Raw genomic sequence first — 18,637 nt, forward strand, 5'->3', positions numbered from 1 at the left:
TTCATCGTTCTGATGCTCAGGTTGAACTGCAGTGGATCGTCTTGGCCTACATGCATTGAGCTGCTGCCATGTGATTGGCTGATTCCACATTTGCATTAATGAGCAGTTTGACAGGTGTACCTAATAAAGTGGCCAGCGAGTGTATTGTGGGGGGAAAAACTGTATGGTTAAACTTCTAGATTATAGCTAAGAAGTTGTGATCTTATATTTTTTACCTTTATATGTTAAATTTGGACTAAATTGTTCAAATTTAGTTAATTCTTTTGTCATTATATGATGTAAAGCCATGATTAAGTTACAGGAATGCATTTTGAATCGTTTTCTAGGTATAATCAAAGCATTGGTTTTAATGTACTGAAGTAGGAGCTGCTTAAATGACAAATTACAAATTGTTGCAAGATTGCACCGTTTTAATATAATTAGTAGTGGTTCTTCAGCCTGTAATCAACTGCTGAATTAATTGCAAAACACTGTTTTACTTAAAATTATAAATGATTTTAATTAAATCAAGTTTAATGTTCAGGTTTCTAAATGAAAATCTCTTAAATCCCATCCAAAGAAAGTTGAGTCTTTGACAAAATGAGCTTAAAACTTGATTTAACAGGGCAGCTTTTCATTGTTGATGAAAAGTTTGTTTCATAAAACTGGAAGAAAACCTTTAAGAGGCTGTAACAGACAGCCTCTTAAGAGGCTGGAACAAATGTTCTCTTTCCAGCAGGAAAACAACCCGAAACATACAGATCTCTGCATGTTTTTCAACAGTCCAGTCAAAGTTCAGGCCAAAACGCAAGTCAGGATCTGTGACCAAGATAGAAAATTAAAATTATCGCAGACAATTTACTAAATCTGACTAAAATTGAGAAATTTTGCAAAGATGAGTTGGCAGAAATGTTGGTTTCTGGATGTCAAAAACAATTAATTTGGATTTTTCTTTCTCCTCATAATTCTGCTCTATTTTGAGTCGATCCAACGCCTAAATGTTTGGTTGTTACGTCACAAAGAGTGGAAAGTGCAGGAAATAATTTCGCCAGGCAGCACATGTGTATGAATAACACAAAGAGGTCAAGTAGAGTTTATTCATGTCCTTCTTCATGTGACAGAATGTTTTATTCCTGCTAAAAGCTGCCACGTCCTGAACATTATGTCCTATTATTTTAATCTATTAGAATAATGAACCTTCTGGTGTCCATCCAGAGATAAACAGGCTGCAGACTGGAGTTTATAACCCAGCATGTGTTGGACGGCAGACGGAGACACGCACAGGTCGTCTGTCGCTCAGAGGGAGAACTCCAGTCATTACCAGAAAAAGTAATCTCGTTACAACCAGCAGCCAACGGGATTCACAACCAAACCGAGGCGCACTGCTATTGGGTGCAGCGGATGGGTTGGACTCCGTCACCCCGCTGACTGCTACTCTAATCGCGGGAACGCGACGCGGCCAGTCGCTCCTCTGCCTCCGCTGCGCGCTGGTTATGGATCAGGACGCAGCGCGCCTCCATGCTGTCTGCGGCGCGTAGAAAGGTGCCCAAATGAACCGCCGCCCTCCCGGCTCCTCTGGAGTGCAATGGCTTAACAGGAGAGACATGAGTGTCCGAGCGGATGACAGCATCACCCTGTGCCAGAGGGCTCTGCAGATCGTCACGGAACTTTGCCTTGCGGGACACGTGGACCGAGAGAAATGCGCGGACATTTTTCCCTTGGAGAGCAGCATACAAGGTAAAGGACACGCAGGTAAATTATTATTTCTTTTTAAGTTTTTCCCTTTCATTTATTTTTAGCCATTTTTGGAGTAAAGAAAGCGAGCGCAGCAGAAAGACGAAAGAAAAGCACTTCGTGTTTAGTTCGTCATGTTCTGAAACTGCGCCTACCTGTTACGCCACACTGATCAGTCTGCAACAGGTGCATCAGAAAGAGCTGCAACAATCCTCTCTTTCTCTTTTCTTCATTTCCCTTCTCAGTCTTTCAAATTATTATTTTAGGAATATGAAGTGTGGATGGAGAGGAAAATGTGGAGGTCAAAAAAGTGCCACTAGTTTAAATATTTCATGTAAATACAAATACGACAAAATATTAATTTAGAGCTCTAATGATATTAAATTATATAACGTTTTTTATGTATTTGGATATTTTGTGGTCTGGAGCTGCAGCTCATTAGGGTACACAACTCGGTAGATAATAATATTCCCCAAAAGTGAAAATACTTGAATAATTATACACCTTATATAGATCAATTATGTTTGCCGTCATATAGAAAATGAATAAAAATGCTTCAAACTGTCCAGAAAATTCAGCATTTACTGAAACTTTGTTCTGATGCAGAAATGAACATCTTTAGAGCAGATCAGAATTTTAAAAATAAGATTTATATGCTGGACCAGTTGATTTAACGCCTACTACAGACCATAAATGCATATAATTACAAGAATATTTTTGTAAAACAACTTCCTCTTCCATTGAACAGCTTGCTTCTGTTAAAAATAAAGTATTTAAAAGCCAGATTTTCAAACTGTTTTGGAAAGTAGCTCAACACATTGATATGAATTTAACTTTAAAGTGATAAAAGATTAATTTAAAAAAATAATTAATTCCTTAAGTAGATACATATTTTCCAAACTGGCTTCACAATATTCTCAATACTGTTGGTGTTCCTGTTGTTTGAGCATCTTAACTACATTTTTTCCTTCCACTAAATTTTTATGAATGTGCTATAAAGCACATTCATAATAACATGAGTCGTAATTTGTGGCATACTTTCCTTATGGAGGATGTTCTTGATGATCCGTTGGACAAAATGTGATCTTTGTAATGTGATAATACCAGAACATTTTGACATTTAAAATTCAAAGCTGGTATTGTGATCTGCAAAATCAACAGTTGGGTAAAAATATAATCACTGTTTACATGCAATGAATCTTTATTTTTTTAATTTCTCTAAAAGCTGGACATCAGATTAAATTTTCAGGTTTATTGTGAGTATTTTTGACATTGTGACACTGTAGACACTCAAAGCTGTTTATCAAACAGATGCAGATGCTGCCAGCTCTTTCTTACTCTTCTCTTTCTCCCCTGTCTGTCATATCTTTCCTGTCTCCCATCTTCTTCTGTGGTTTAATAAATACAGACATCTCCATCAGCCTCCTTGCTGTGGTCGTGGGTTTCTGTGGCCTCGCCTTGCTGGTAGTCTCTCTCTTTGTCTTTTGGAAGCTGTGCTGGCCCATTTGGAGGAGCAAGACTCTGTCGGCCCACGCCGAAAATGGCCTCCATGTGGGTTTCCCCGAGGCGCCTCCTCCCAGTTCCACCCCGGTCATCGAGTGCAAAGTGGCGGAGGTGGAGAAGAAACACCCTCCGGAGGTGAAAGTGAACGGACGGAGCAACGTGAAGTACCTTGAAGGAGCCATGAAGATCAGTCAGACGTCGCCAGACATCCCTGCAGAGGTGCAAACAGCCCTGAGGGAGAAGATCAGCAAACAGCCGACGAAGATCCAGAGGCAGACGACTGAGCCGACATCCTCCTCCAGGTACCAGACGCAGCCCTGCATCCTCCAAACACTCGCATATCGGCCAAGGCGGGAAAACTACTCAATTTTCTACCATGTCACTCGTATGGTTTAAAATTATTCTAATGAAACGTCGAAGACAGAGTGAGGTTTTAATAATGCAGCACTGCCTCTCCCCCACCTGCTGCTCTGACTAAACTAAAAAAAAGCAGTTTTTCTCATAGGAAAATAATTTTTTCACATTCTGCTAGATTATAACTACAAACTTTAAGTGATTTTCTGGAGCTTTTGTGCAGCAGATCATCATGACGTTTCCTTCATATTCCAATGCAGTTGAAGCTACAAGCCTTTAGTGGCTTGTCGTCATAACTTTTATGCATCTAGACACTCAAAAGTTGGTTTTAATCCTTTTTACCAAATATGAACAACTCTGTGAAGTTGGATTGAGACAATCTGAACATCAGTTTTTAAGATTCTCAGTTGAATTTAGGTCCAACACTAAATATTGTTTGGTCTAAGCTACTCCAATTCAACTCTGCCTGTAGGAAAAGAAAGCACAGTCACAGCATGATGCTGCCACCACCATGGTGCAAATGTGGATAGGTGGTTTAGGCAATTTTCTGCCACACATTTCATCTTGTGTGCTCCTTGTTTAGTAATGTTATAGGAAAGCAGAGCTTGTGCTTTATAAGACATAGAAATAGGGTTGCACTGATTTCAGTTTTCTGGCCAATCGCTGATTACCGATCTTTTAAAAAACCTAATTTACTGGCTGATACCATTGTTTTGTCTGAAATGTTGCTCAATATATCATGAAAGTTGCTGAACTAGCAACAGTGGGGTGACTTTTGTTAATTGTAAATATGCAGACATGACCTGGTCGACCAGTTTGTCAGTCAAGCCTCTCACACGGGAGAAAAGAAAATCACAGTGGTTGATTTTCAGACTTTTTCTGAGGTTGATAACATCGGTGGGTGGACAAGATCGGCTTCACATGTAAAAATCGGCCGATCGTTGATCTCCGAAATTCAGGAAATCTGCAGGTCATTGCCAAATACATGTTAAAAAAATTAAAAGCTTAGTTTTAGAGTTGAAATTTGGAAGAATCGCAACATCAGTGAAAAGTTAAACAAAATAAATGCATATCACAGTTTGCATATCAGTAATATGCAATGCAGTTATAATTCAAAGTAGATTTTGTGGCAAAATTTACTTTCAGGTGTTTGCAATAAACAAAATACACAAGAACAGTTCAAACATTCAAAACTAAAACTCAATCCAAGTTCAGCTGTTAAACCTACTTTCAGTGACTTCTGCTGTCTCAAAATTGAAATTCTTGAAAATCCTTGAAACAGGAAGGCAATCACATACGTCAAACTCAACCAAGGTTGAGCTGCCCGACTTGTACTGCATTGAAAATCTCTGGTGAAACTGGAAAAAAAGCTCAATGCAGCACCCAAAACCAAGAATATTAGAAAACATGAAACTTTGGGTAAGATTCCTCAGAAAAGCTGCTAGAAGTTGGTTGTCTGGTCATGAATTATGTTGCCAGCGGAAGGTTGCTTTGCTAAATACAAGACATGCTTGTCATGAAGCTGTATTAAATTATTGATTTGTTTTGTTGCAAATTTCTGCAGGTTTGCTTGTTGTGTTGGGATGACTAATTGTAGGTGCAATTTAGAAGAAAGGAGGTCCTGTTATCTGCTTTTGTAAACATCTCATACCCGCCTCTGTCTGCTTTGGTTTGCATTATCCTCCCCAAGAAATATTAAAAACTGCTCCCTCGGTGCAGAGCGCGGCTCATGAATGTGTCCTCGAGGTAGTTTGCCACGCTTCGTGCAAATCATCGCTGACTGCCTGGTGACCTTGGGCAGGCTTAGCAAACTGAAACAATACAGAGAAAGTGACGCTCTATAGCATATCTGACATCCAGTTGGAATCCTATAATCACTTGTGCGAGAGTTGAGCTGCTATGGCAACGTCGGGAAGAAACCCCAGTCATTAAACAATCAGCTCTCGCTTCTCTTTGTTCCCCAGCTCTGTGTTTAAACTAGAACGTCCATAATTAGCAGAGCTGCGGGGCCGGAGCTGTCATGGTGGAAGGGCAGGTTCCTGGTGACACGCAGCGGGCAGCTGCGATCGGCTTCTCACATGGAGCTGCTATCGACACTTGCTTTTGCTTGTCATTAAGCTCATTAATTCAATTATTTTGCTGCCAAGGTCTTCATGAATTGCACACCCACCGGTCAAGCTGAGAGGCCGAGCCGGAGATTACGACGCCCACTTTCACAGGCCTTCCTCCCACTTTTCTGACAGCCACGCCACTCTCTAAGAAATGCCTCCGATCGCACAGCTTGGGGATGTTATGACACCAAAGACAGCACGAAAACAGTCTTGACGTTTTGCTTTTTTTTTTTTTCCCTTTTTCTCTCATTGTTTATTAGGAGCTATTGATTTATTGGAAAAAATAGCAGCTGCTCATGTTTTAAGAGAGCTTTGGCTTCCAGCAGGTCACATTTTAATGAAACGTAGTTTGAATCTAGTATTGATTAATACTGGGAAATGTTAAATGAGTAAACACAGATCACATGGTGAGATGTAATTTTAGATGGGGGGGATGTGTTTTATTTTTTATTTTCATGTTTCAACTGGAGATGCACCAATCTGGTGAAAAAATCTAGACAACAACGATATGGCTATTCAGTCTCATTCTATGCCTGCTGCTCTGAGTGAGATCATGCTTTATTATGTATTTTGTATTAAATTTAGAAATCCTAATTGCACTTTCTTAACCATTTAAAAGGTTTGTTACAGATTATTTTTTACAAGTTTGTTACAGATTTGTTTGTTACAGATTATTTTTTACAAGTTTGACCGGGGTAGTCAGCCTATTGGCTTCACCCATTTCTGTTTCTGCATTGTTTATTTTACATTGGCTGTTGTACTCCTAATTGCACTGACCGAACAAATTGAAGTTGTGACCACCGGTTGGAGCCTGTCAGTTTTGCTCGTACAAAAGACTCAAAGTCTTCTGGAGAGAAATGTTGGGAGCACAATTGTAGGTCCTTCAGCAGTTGTGTTCAGTTCTCTCCCATTTTGTTCTTTTTTTCATGTGGAAAGCGATCCAGATTCACCTCGCAGTTTTCTTTTGGTTTGTTTTTGTAATTACAGCCAACAGTGACAGTGTGGCATTATCTAAAATTATACCAGTCAAACACAATATATACAACAACTCCAGAATGGATCAAAATGCGTCATCAACCCATCGGTGAAAAAATGGCGACCTCCATAGGTGAAAAATATAACAAAAGATTTATTTGAAGTAATTATTAGTTTTAGCATATCACAATCAGCAATTTTTTTTAACTAATAGGAAAACTACAACATATTTAGGCCAACATGTTCAGCTAATCTTGGATCTGTTTAAGTCCCAGTTAAACACTTTGAAATTATTTTTGCAAGACACATTTTATTCACAATGTTGCTAATCTGGTAGTCTGACTTCTCTGGGATTTCAGTGAGAACACCAACCACTCTAACATGATGCTTCCAGTGGTTATTTGCACTAAATTGTTTCCATGACCTTGACAGGAAAAGCTGAGTTTTCCCTCTATACTTTCAGCATATTGTCTTTATTTGCACATTGGGAGTACAGACAGGTTTCTACAGATGGGTAATGTGTTAACTACCCACAAAAGTGGCAGTTTTAAGAGTTTTAAGTTGCAGTGCAATTGCAACCAGAGGTCAAATAAATTGTGACAAATATTTAGGTGCAAAGTAAGTAAAATTCATGGTGATAATTTTCTCTTTAGCCTCATATAAGCTGCACAGCCTCCCTGTGTTGTTTACTATGCTTTAGTGTTGCATTTAATCTTCCGCTGCGCTTCCCATGCAGTACAATTTGTGCCACTGCTGTGATTATCTTACTGTCGGAAAGCAGAAGGGCCAGTTGCTAGGTGACAAGATTGGAGACTCAAACAGAGTTTTGTCTGAGGATGTCTCACCAAAATCTGAACAAGGAACATAATTGGTAAATGGGTCTAAATGTGAATGCATAGGATGCAATTGCTTTTTCCGTAAAACAAAAGGAAAACAACTCTAGTTTGTTTCTTAAAATTGAATAGATATTTTTTCCAACAATTTGAACATGGTTTTCAGTGAGTCTTTTTGCTTCAAACGGCATGAAAGTACTTTATTTAAATGATGATTCAAGGGGGAAAAATATCCAATCCATTCTTTCCTTACCTGAAGGTATAATCGCCTTCCTTGTTCAATCATGAATGTGATTAAACACATTTTTGTTTCCAAAACACTACAAATATCTCAAAACATAATTCGACTTGACCCGCTCTATAAAGACCACCAAAGCTGCTCTTGTGTTCTTTTCTTCCTTGCCATGTATCCTTGCATCTTAAAGACATGCTATGTAGATGTAAACATAGTGAAATGAACCAAAACCACTTCTGAATAATGTTTGCACTGTTATTGGTTGTGTTCAGTTCACTTTTTTCACTTCCAATAGCATTGATTGATACTGACCAGATGCAGAAAACAGTGAAGAATTAACGTAGAACTTTAGTTTTTTAAAACATAGACTGAATTATATATTTATTTGATAACTCTGCACCAGTACAGCTCATTTAAATACACCAACAGCTCCATAAGCAACCTTGGAAAAACACAATGTAAAACAAATAATCAGGAAACTGAAACTGACAATGACTACCTCGGTCAAACATGTAAAAATAAACTGCAACACTGAACCATTCTTTCAAAATGGTTCAGAAAAAACAATCAGGCATTCTAAATATAATGTAAAATGATAAATAAAGCACTCAAAGCATAGAATTAGACTGAATAGATCTGCTGTTATGGATCAGGTACATTATCACTGATACCAGATGTAGATTTTTTCTAAATATCGGCACTGATACAGATATTAATATCGGATCGGTGCATCTGTAGTTCAGCTCGAAGCGACTGGATATATTGCTTTTCCTTGACATCTCAATGTAGTTTAACTCATTTTGTTTTTGTTTTGTTTCCAAATTAAGCAATCAAATGACCATTAAGGGATGAAATTTCATTACTGTAATTTCTTGATCAAAAGCAGTAGATCTTCAGTGCTTCTGAAATCCCAAACCTAAAGTTTTTTAGGTTTAAAGACAAATATTAAGTTTGAATAGATGTTTCCTTGAAAAACACCATTAGAAATCATCTGTTGGTGTCTGCAGGTGAGATACTAATCACTCATAACTGCTTCAAAAAAACATGAGCTGTCATATCGGATGTTAAAATGTTCTCCAACTGTTTCCACAGGCACAATTCGTTCCGGCGCCACCTCCCTCGCCAAATGAATGTCAGCAGCGTAGACTTCAGCATGGACAAAGTGCCTCTCCGCCAGTCGTCTACAGTCAGCATCGGAAGAATAAAACCAGAACTGTACAAGCAGAAGTCTGTGGACTCTGAGGATGAGGCCAAAGGTCACGTCGAAATCTGTGGGAAGCTCAGTTTCTCGCTGCTTTACGACTACGAGGAGCAGGCCTTGGTGGTGAGGATCCTCAAGGCCTTGGACCTGCCGGCCAAAGACTTCACAGGCACCTCCGACCCGTACGTGAAGATCTACCTGCTGCCAGAGAGGAAGAAGAAGTTCCAGACGCGAGTTCACCGCAAGACTCTGAACCCCACGTTCGACGAGACCTTCCGGTTCCCCGTGGCGTACGACGAGCTCTGCAACCGCAAGCTGCACTTCAGCGTCTACGACTTTGACCGTTTCACAAGCCACGACATGATTGGCGAGGTCGTGGTGGACAACCTTTTTGAACTGTCCGATCTGTCGAGGGAGGCAGTAGTATGGAAGGATATCCACGCAGCAACCACAGTGAGTAGCAGCTTAAAATAAGATCTCACCAAATCCTCAGATTACTGCTACTACGAGTATCACTGCAGCCATTGAGGGTAAACATTCTGTTAATAGGGTATTTATGCTGTTTTTAGAAAGCTCTCATCAGTAAACATCGCACCAATTGACTTTTGAGAGCCTGAAATCCTTAGCACCGCTTGACATAAGAAGCAGGTGGAACACATTACATAATTCAAACGCTTTGGGAAATGCATTTAATCAGCCAGACACCCACTCACATTTTCCAGAAACTGCTGGGTATTTCTGCACACATAAATATAGCCAGCGAGTAAAAATATCCAGCAGCAGATACGGTGGATTTATAACAACAAAATAAACTGAAAATCCTGGCCGCTTAAGCAGACTTCACAGCTACAAACTACTCCTGATAGACGGAGTAATTATCTCTTTAACACCAACATTTATCACACTTTGCTCTTCTTTAATAATGAAAGCATTTACTGCGATAAACGCTGGGTTTGTGTTTATAATGCATACTAATTCTGAAGCAACTGAGAACCTCGGATTTAGTTTCGCACAGAATGAACCTAATGAACAAACAGATTAGAGATTTTCTGAAGAAGTAAACAGCTATAAAAGCCTTTTATGGTGTTTGCTGCTACATTTTTATGAAGATTTCTGCTGTTTGCTCCCTGGAGTTACAGAAAATGTTGGCGCACAGAAGTGATCTTGATTACAAGTTGGCTACCAAAACTGGTTTGTGTCTCTATCCTCAGTGATAAAACGCCAGAGGGTAACAGCTTCTAGTACTTGAAAGATTAAGATGTTTGCAATACCATCTTTAAAAGTGCATGAGCTTGTGGAAAACTTGTTTATTTCCATTTGAATGGAGATTAAATTCATTGTAAGGTAAATGCATTGTTGAAATTTGCAAGTCCAACTGGTTTTGTTGGTCACTGTGGCATGAAAATTAGGCCCAAGATTATGACAAAATGTTAAATGGGGTTAAGATCATCACTCTCTACTCCTAAATCCACAATCTAACCTTTGACCTTGAGATTTTGTTGCAATTTTCTTACAATATCCTCCAAGAATTCCCAAAAAGAGGCAATATGGTACAGAATCTCATCTTGATATCGCGTAAAGATCAAGTATCAAAGTATGTTTTTTGCGGCTGCAGCCCACATTTTTAACTCACTTTTTACTACTTCTGAAGGGAAATAAAAAGGCTTTCCAATGTACATGACTTATTGCCAAGAAGCATTATTACACACAGAAAATATCCACTAAACTCAAAATTTCATTTGTGATAAGATTGTATAAAAATTAAACCAATTAGCATCAAAAACATTTATATTCTTAAAATTCCTCAATTTACAAAATGAAACATTTTCTTTGAATGTTGCTTTTCTTGTTTTGCTATAACATTTGGTTTGTTTCAGACAAAATAGGATTCAGATTACATGATATAAATGTTTCTCAGACATTCTGTGAGAAAACTGCTGTGACCTTGCAGATGCTTTGGCATCTCAGCTTCTGATAAGTAACCATTACCCAGCTGCTTTAGACACTTTTTCTTATCTAAACCCCGAGCCAAACATCGAGGCTGAAGCAGCCATTCCCCAGATTTAATTTTTATACTCGATACTAAAAATAAAAAACAAAACTAGATTTTATCAGGGGTTTCACTCATCTGCAGACTGTCCTGTTGTCTGAGAACAGAGTCAAGGCAAGAACATTGTAAACTGTGAAATTGATAGAGGCTTGTAATGGGACAAGAAATCCCAGCTTGGTTTTATGGTTATATTATAATTTGGAATGCTCTGTAAAAGTATTTGCCTTCTTAAACGGTACTTATTTTGTTGTTTGTTTGCTACATTTAAAAGTTTTGTCATGAAAAATGGAAATTTTAAGTATCAGCATCCAAATGATGATATAATTTGGTAGTCAACATATCACACTGCCAAAGTGCAACTGCACAAGATTAGTTATCATGAAGATATTGATGAAAAAATATTTTAAAACCTCATTGCTGGACAATACAGGCAAACTTAGCTGTTTAACTTCACAATAATTCCTGGTCTGATGACTATGAATGCAAAGTTTTCCCAGAAAACCTGTTAAGCCCGGTGCAAGGGCAGTCATTCATCCAGCGGCCCGTCGTGATTTTGAGTTAAAAAATTTTTTAAAGTTGACAGGAAATTTGAAAATATCACTTGATAATTATGTGTTATTGAAAGATTTGAAGATTAATATCTGAACATCAACTATAAAGTCTTAAAAAATGCAAACATCTTAAAAAGACTTGCATAAATAATGCTCAGCCTGGTGTGGCTGCAAGTAAAGCCTGGTGGCCCACCAGGCTTATAATACACTGGGTTAAATTAATTTTGCATTTTGCAGACACATTCCATGGTTTTCCTCAAAGAAAAGAAGCAACAGTTATCATAGGCTACGTTCACACTGCAGCCTGAAGTGACACAATTCCTATTTTTTGTCAATTCGGATTAGTTTTTTTTGTTTTTTTGGCACTTCCAATTATATGCGGCCTGTATCTGATCTCCAGTGTGAACTGCAAATGACCTGAAAGTGTCCCGCATGCGCAGTAGAGGGCGCAATAACGTCACAGATGAAGAGTGTGCTCAGTGTTTTGCCAACCGCCATAAAAAAGAAGAAGAAGAAGAAATGCTCTGTGTTTGCGGAAGTAAACATGGATGCTAACAGTGGAGCTTAGCTTATGATTTGCAAGTTGTTGTCCTACCGGAACCAGCACATTAACAGCTTAATCCTCATTATGGTCCGCCATGGTTGTTGTTTTTCTTCCCGCTTGCGCATATCATGACACAGAATAGTGACGTTTGTCGAGGATCAATGACGTTCAGGTCGAATGAACGCGACCTGGAAGTTCAGATTCTGGTCACATTTGAAAAGATTGGATATTTATCAGATATCCAAGTGGCCTGGGTCGCATTAAAAATCCGACCTGGGTTGTCCAGACAGTCATTAAAAGATACAGGTCGCATTTAGGCAAAAATAAAAATTGGAATTGGGTCACTTCAGGTGTGAATGCAGCTAAAGGTTCTGCAATGCTTTAAAACTTACCTGTGTTTTTAATTCACAGAATGAGGTTTGCTCATTCAAAGCAGGCTAAATCTTTATGTTCTCTCCTTTCCGTCGCTTTAGGAGAGTATCGACTTGGGCGAGATCATGTACTCGCTGTGCTACCTGCCCACAGCGGGGAGAATGACCCTAACAGTCATCAAATGCAGAAACCTCAAAGCCATGGACATCACAGGCTCTTCAGGTAACCCAAAAGCAGATAAAGCTCACATCAAAGCAAACCGAGTCTTAAATTAACTGAAACGCGACAGCCTATAGGGGGAAAAAGTGGAGGAGACACGAGATAAAATTATTGTTTCAACTTCCTTAGAGAGAATATATTTTCTTAGCTGTTCTTCTTTTTGGTTTTTCTTGCGTCAGTCAAATTCAGCACATTAAAAACGCTACATTTGTCTAACGCAGATCCATATGTGAAGGTTTACCTGGTGTGCAACGGACGGAGATTGAAGAAGAGGAAAACGACAACCAAGAAAAGCACACTCAACCCTGTTTACAACGAGGCCATCATCTTCGACATTCCCCCCGAGAACGTGGAGCAAGTCAGCCTCTCCATCATGGTCATGGATTACGATCGGTAAATTATAACTCAAGCCATTTTTAGGTTACCAAAACTTCTGATTGTATAAAGAAATCAACCAGTTTCACTTAAAGTGATCAGGATGAATGCAGCATATTAAAGGAGAAAATAGATTAACTTCACAAATCAACCAAAGCAGCTCCAGGGATGCAGGTCTTAAATTCATTATTTATGTTTTTTTTGTTTGCATCATTAATTAAATCACTGTAGCTCAGAGAATATATTTTAAAATACTGCTGACAGTCTATATTTGTATTTTTGTGTAATGCCTCGTTGCAGAAAGGTGCTATTCTAATAAAATTTGATTTGATGCCTCACATTAATGACGGATAAAATGCGACATGGCCTTTCAGACTGCTGGCGCTTGGATACAGGTCCACCACATATGAAGTGGCACATATCTGATTTTCTTGAAGAGTGACGTGAGCCGTTCAAGTTGCCATAAAAAAGATGGACATGGGTCACATTTGAGCAAAAAATAAAAGGATTTTAGCGGCATTCAACGTGTAAAAGTAACAGCGACTTCTAGCCTTTATATACTGGTGCCTGCTCTTCCTCTTTTATATCTTATAATAGGATATAAAATTAAAATTCTGCTCTCTGACCATATGACTAGTTCAGCTCTACTTTTTCAGTCTTAAATTTTAAAAATCACAACTTCTCTTTGCCAATTAGGCCTAGAAAAGTCATTGCTTTATGAGATCAGGTGCATGCTAATGTAAGTGCCTTACTCGTAACAGGGTTGGACACAATGAGGTGATTGGTGTGTGCCGAGCCGGCCCAGATGCTGTGGGCCTTGGACGAGATCACTGGAACGAAATGCTGGCTTACCCGCGAAAGCCCATCACACACTGGCACGCTTTGGGAGAGGTACACAAACATCCCTTCTTTTAATTCAGCTGGTTTTACTCCTGAGTGAAAGGAGCTGCGACATACAGAGATTCACAAAGGTTCCTGAATGCAACATTTACCAGAATTTTCTCAAACTCTTTGAGTCAAATGGATATAAACAGCAAATGTTAAAAATTGATTGATTTTGTCTTTTCAGACCAAAACATTAACTGAAGAACAACTGAATATTTAATGCTAAAATTTACTTCCAGCTTTTTTTATTATTTTAATGGAAGTTTGAAATACCAAGAGCACAGCTGGAGTGTAATCAGCAGCTGCTTGTTGATGCATGGAGACATTTAAAGCTACTCTGAAAAATAATGTTTTTTGGCGTAAAATCTTACAAAAACAAAAAAAATTACATGTAAGCAAAAGATGCAGATGCTGAAAACAAGATTTCGTTCAAGTTTTTCTCATTTTACTTTAACTTTTGCATCTTTAACCAAATGAAAACAAAAAGTTTTCTTCTATAAGAGAGCTGCTTCACTGATGTTAGTGTAATTAATTTCTTGTTCTTCTTTTGTCACACCTACTCTCCACCTGATGAATAGGAAAATGCAGGTGATTGCATATTTTCAGTAGCAAAACTGTTTTACACTTTAGTTTAAAAAAAAAACTGTGATCAAAGGCAAAAAACTGACCAAACAAATTGTTTTTGATCCTAAGATATGTTTCAGAAAGTCGCGACAAGATCAACATTTTCCAACTTGTCTTTTAAGTTTTTGTCATGATTCAAGTTGTGTTTTTATTTTAAGTTGTTTGTAGCTTGAAGCACTAAATGATACAGAAGTACTTTCCTAAACTCACATCTAAAACCCTTTCCCTCAACTCAAAAGTAACTGCTGAAAATATACATATTTTTACAGATCTTATTGGTTATTTTCATGCTGTTTACTGGCTTCTTTAAAGGAGATTACAATGTCCTTCAGGGCTGCACAATATTGTTTAAAATCTTAATAAATGTCTCTAAGTTTTCATTAACTTCATCAGAAATGACCCATTACTCCACGTAAATGATTAAAACGTTCCCTGACTTCAGTCTACTTTTTCTAAACTTACAAGTTTATTTTGAAATATAGAGGATATTTTCTCTGGTCTTATAAGATACTTTTACAGAAAACATGCACCTTATTCTTACTACTACTTTCTAAAATTATTTAAGATACTTCAGTGAAGTTGGTGTGGAGCTGAAAGTAAAATCTTAGAAATAATTGTACTTAAATTTACAAGGACCTTTTCGGAAAACTCTACTTTTCAAGTATATCATAATGCAACCAAAAGCTACTAATTTATACTAAATGTGAAGTAAATTATACCTGAATAAGTTATGACATTCATTCATTATGGCTTTGAGTCTGCGCAACATTGAATTACATATTTGTTACATATAGTATTATTTAAGCTAAACAGAGATTGGTTCACAGTTTTAGGGCATTTATTCATGAGTTGAAGTGGCTGTAACAAGGGAAAACTGGGTCTTTTCTTAGTTTAATTAATACTTTACATCAGAAACAGAAATAGGGTCATCTATATTTTTAATGGTGGTGTTAAAAGATAATTGACAGACTTTCTGAAGGTCCTTTAAAGTTGTTTTGGGGACTTAATCTACACCAAAATCTTCAGGCATTTTCCCATTATTAATATTATTTGGCTGAGGCTTTATTTGCCTATGATCACAGTGAGTCCTCAAAGCCACAGAAATACCAGATAAGTTCCCAAAAGCAAACCCAATGCCTCGGTAACTTCACTCTGTTATATTTTGCAGTGGCAGGGAAGAGCTGCAAGCTTTGAGAGTCAAGGTTCGTGTCCTTCGCCCAAACCTCTGCAGACTCCCTGACGATTCCAGGTAGAGTCTGAGCATCGCTGCTGTGGGAAACCAGAGATATTTACTGTTCTGCAGGGAACAGGGATGGAAAACTGATCATTTGTTCTGGGAATTATTCACTTGAATCCGACGTCTTTTAGTGAATCACAGAGACGGCTATGCACAACACTCACAGGCATTCAGCTCGACAGTCTATGGAGAGGTTTTACCATCCATCTATAGAGATTACATCAGTAATATTAATAACAAGCATCTCTTCAAGGAGTCCATGATAGTTCATGTACAACTATTTAATCCCTTTCAGTATTTCAGCTCTTTTAGCCTTTGCTATTTTAATTTGAAATGGCACAAAGTTAAAGGGCTACGCCACTCAGAGCCATGGAAACATTTAGTGAACAAAGAAGTCACCATCCGATTTCTGCAGGTAGCTAAACATCTGCAAGGGCTGAGTAAAATTCAGAAAATTCATCCGTCACATTCAGAGAAACAGCTGCTGCAGGAACAAGTAGCAAACAAATTACCAGAGCGACGGAGATCAATGAAATACAAGTTTGTCTAAAATTATTTTGTGCTGTTAGTTTCTGAAAGCCAAACTGAATCTAATAAAAAAGCTGAGTATTTATTTTTTTACTGACACAAAGGTATTTAATAAAACTTAATCTTTGTACTTCCTTTTTAGTAAAGCTGAGGACTCCATTGATTTGGCTTCAGTTGGTTAGAAGTTTTCATTAATCTGGGGCTTTTACTGATCTATTTGAATCGTTTTTTCTAAACTGGATGATTATAGAGCTGTAAGGAGTGAGTACATTTTCCACCCACCAGGTTGGACCCACTTCTACCTCTAAAACTGCCTTAGTTCCTAATTAATTTGATTAATAAAAGTGCTTTAAACAGCAGCTGCAAACTCACCCAGTGCACCAAGAATGTGGATCTGGAAAATATAAAATATTGTCCTTTTGCATTTAATTATGGGATTATGATGGGATTAGAGGGAATTGCTGCTCTGTTGTAAAAACTCTGCTACAAGTTTCAACAATATAGCAATTCTTAGGATGGAAATTTCCCAGTTTGCTTTATGGTCACAAAAAGACGGTTCAAATAAATCATCAAAAATCTAAAAATTATCAACTTCTATCTGCAACTGTACATAAATCAATCCCACATTAACAGATTATCTCAAATATTGAAGGATTTGGAGATTGAACAAAACCCTTTTTAATTAAATATTCTTCATAGTCATAAATTCAGGGAAGCATTCTGAATTCATCCATATCAAATTCACTTCTGAAATCTTCATGTTAGTAATAAAATATTCAGCCTAGCAATTAGAGAAAGGCTATGTACTGTTATCTTATTGCACATGCAGTATATGATGCTTTCCTTCTGCTTTATCCTCAGTATGAAAAAGTCCTATTTTTACTTGTAGCATGCCTGTCGCCACTTTAAATAAAAAAAGCACCTACTGAAGGGAAAAGAGTGCAATGTTTAACTCTAAAAATCTTAAATTTTGTGTTTACAGTTGTGTAGATATCAATGCACAGAATCCTGGGTGCACAACTCTGTTTCATAAAAAGTTGGGACTGTAAATAAAAAGCAGAATGCAGTGATGTCAACATTAAATTATTATAGATGGCATAATAATCACAACAAAATTTGGACCTATACTCGTTAGAAAAATCACCAAATAAGTAATTCTGCAGATAATGAATCACCAATATGGATCCACTGCAGTTCTCTGATGGATTATCATGGTTTCTATGCTAGAAAACAAGAAAAAATATATTTATTATCACTATGTAACTGTATGCATATTGCAAAAATACTGCCTGATATTCCAAATGTTGTCTAATTAAGTAAAAGCATAAAACAAAGAGTTTGATTATTGAACAGAACCAAAAGCAAAAAGACATTAACACTTTTTAACTTTTTATTTTCGTTTGCGTTGCCTCGCAATAAGCAAATACCCCCTGATCTATTTTCTATGCAGTCACAAATGTCAATTTAAAATGTCAAATATACAAACATTTAAAGAGCCTCAGTGAAAACGTGTTTGTATATTCTTAACTTTAGTTGAGAATCGATTTATTCACTGCATGTTTTTGTCCGTTTGTGTACGGTTGAGATGGAACTGCACATTCATTTATTAACCATTCAGACTACCAACACAAAAAAGACAAGTAAAACTGTCAGAGATGACATTATTACCCCGTGAAAATAACTCAGAAATAGTCCAAATAGTTTGGCTGTATTTTTTTTTTTTGCTTTCTTTCCTTCTTACAGAAAGTTTCTGTTTCTATCTGGAAAGAGATAGAAATCCCATGTTTGGCCTGTTTTGGTTTTGCATTTTGCTCATAGGTTTGTGGTGGATAAAGCTTCAGATGTCCCACAAAAGATCTATTAACATACATGGAAAAACCTTAAGAAAACCTTATATTACAGCAGAAAATTTGGTGGAAAGACTATTAGCATTCAATGACGTTATTGCGAGAGAACGCAAAAGAAACAAAATCCTCCCTGTCCACTAAGGGGCTCCGTAGATTAAACATAACTTCAATTTTCAAAATTAAAAAAAGTGAATTCCTTTTTGTGTTAAAACAGTTTTCTGCTTCTAACTACATCCCACACAGATCCAACTGCGTTTTGGGAACAGGGTTGTTCTCGTCAGCAGCTCTGTTTGTAAATACCAAGAAGTGAAACCTGGCAAGTTGTTGTGAATTTATGGAAAAACAAAGACATCAAAAATGTATTTCTATCGTTTGGTGACACTTCAAAAGTCTCGGACTCGTATTCAAGTGACATTTCTACATGTCCTGTAATAGTCGTGAACAAATTAGTGGAGCTGGGAAGCCCAGCGAAGCCAACTC

At 37.7% G+C, this 18,637-nt stretch overlaps 1 protein-coding gene across 4 annotated transcripts; it reads left to right on the forward strand.

The window, feature by feature from the left end:
* The first annotated feature begins 1,269 nt into the window (after positions 1-1,269).
* syt10 (synaptotagmin X) lies at positions 1,270-18,345 on the forward strand. 4 transcript variants are annotated; one of them, XM_016673067.1, is made up of 8 exons: positions 1,273-1,731; positions 3,122-3,518; positions 8,817-9,378; positions 12,544-12,664; positions 12,883-13,054; positions 13,798-13,927; positions 14,500-14,509; positions 15,714-18,345. In XM_016673067.1, exons 1-8 carry the CDS (start codon positions 1,530-1,532, stop codon positions 15,737-15,739), a joined length of 1,620 nt encoding a protein of 539 aa, XP_016528553.1. In that variant the 5' UTR covers positions 1,273-1,529; the 3' UTR covers positions 15,740-18,345. The 4 variants fall into 4 exon arrangements, with proteins under 4 accessions (XP_007555371.1, XP_016528553.1, XP_007555369.1 ...); XM_007555307.2 differs by lacking the exon at positions 14,500-14,509 and having other exon boundaries at positions 1,275-1,731; XM_007555308.2 differs by lacking the exon at positions 14,500-14,509 and having other exon boundaries at positions 1,275-1,716.
* The last annotated feature ends 292 nt before the right edge of the window (positions 18,346-18,637 follow it).

This window comes from Poecilia formosa, unplaced genomic scaffold, assembly GCF_000485575.1.
Source record: "Poecilia formosa unplaced genomic scaffold, Poecilia_formosa-5.1.2 Scaffold69, whole genome shotgun sequence".
Classification (NCBI taxonomy): domain Eukaryota; kingdom Metazoa; phylum Chordata; class Actinopteri; order Cyprinodontiformes; family Poeciliidae; genus Poecilia; species Poecilia formosa.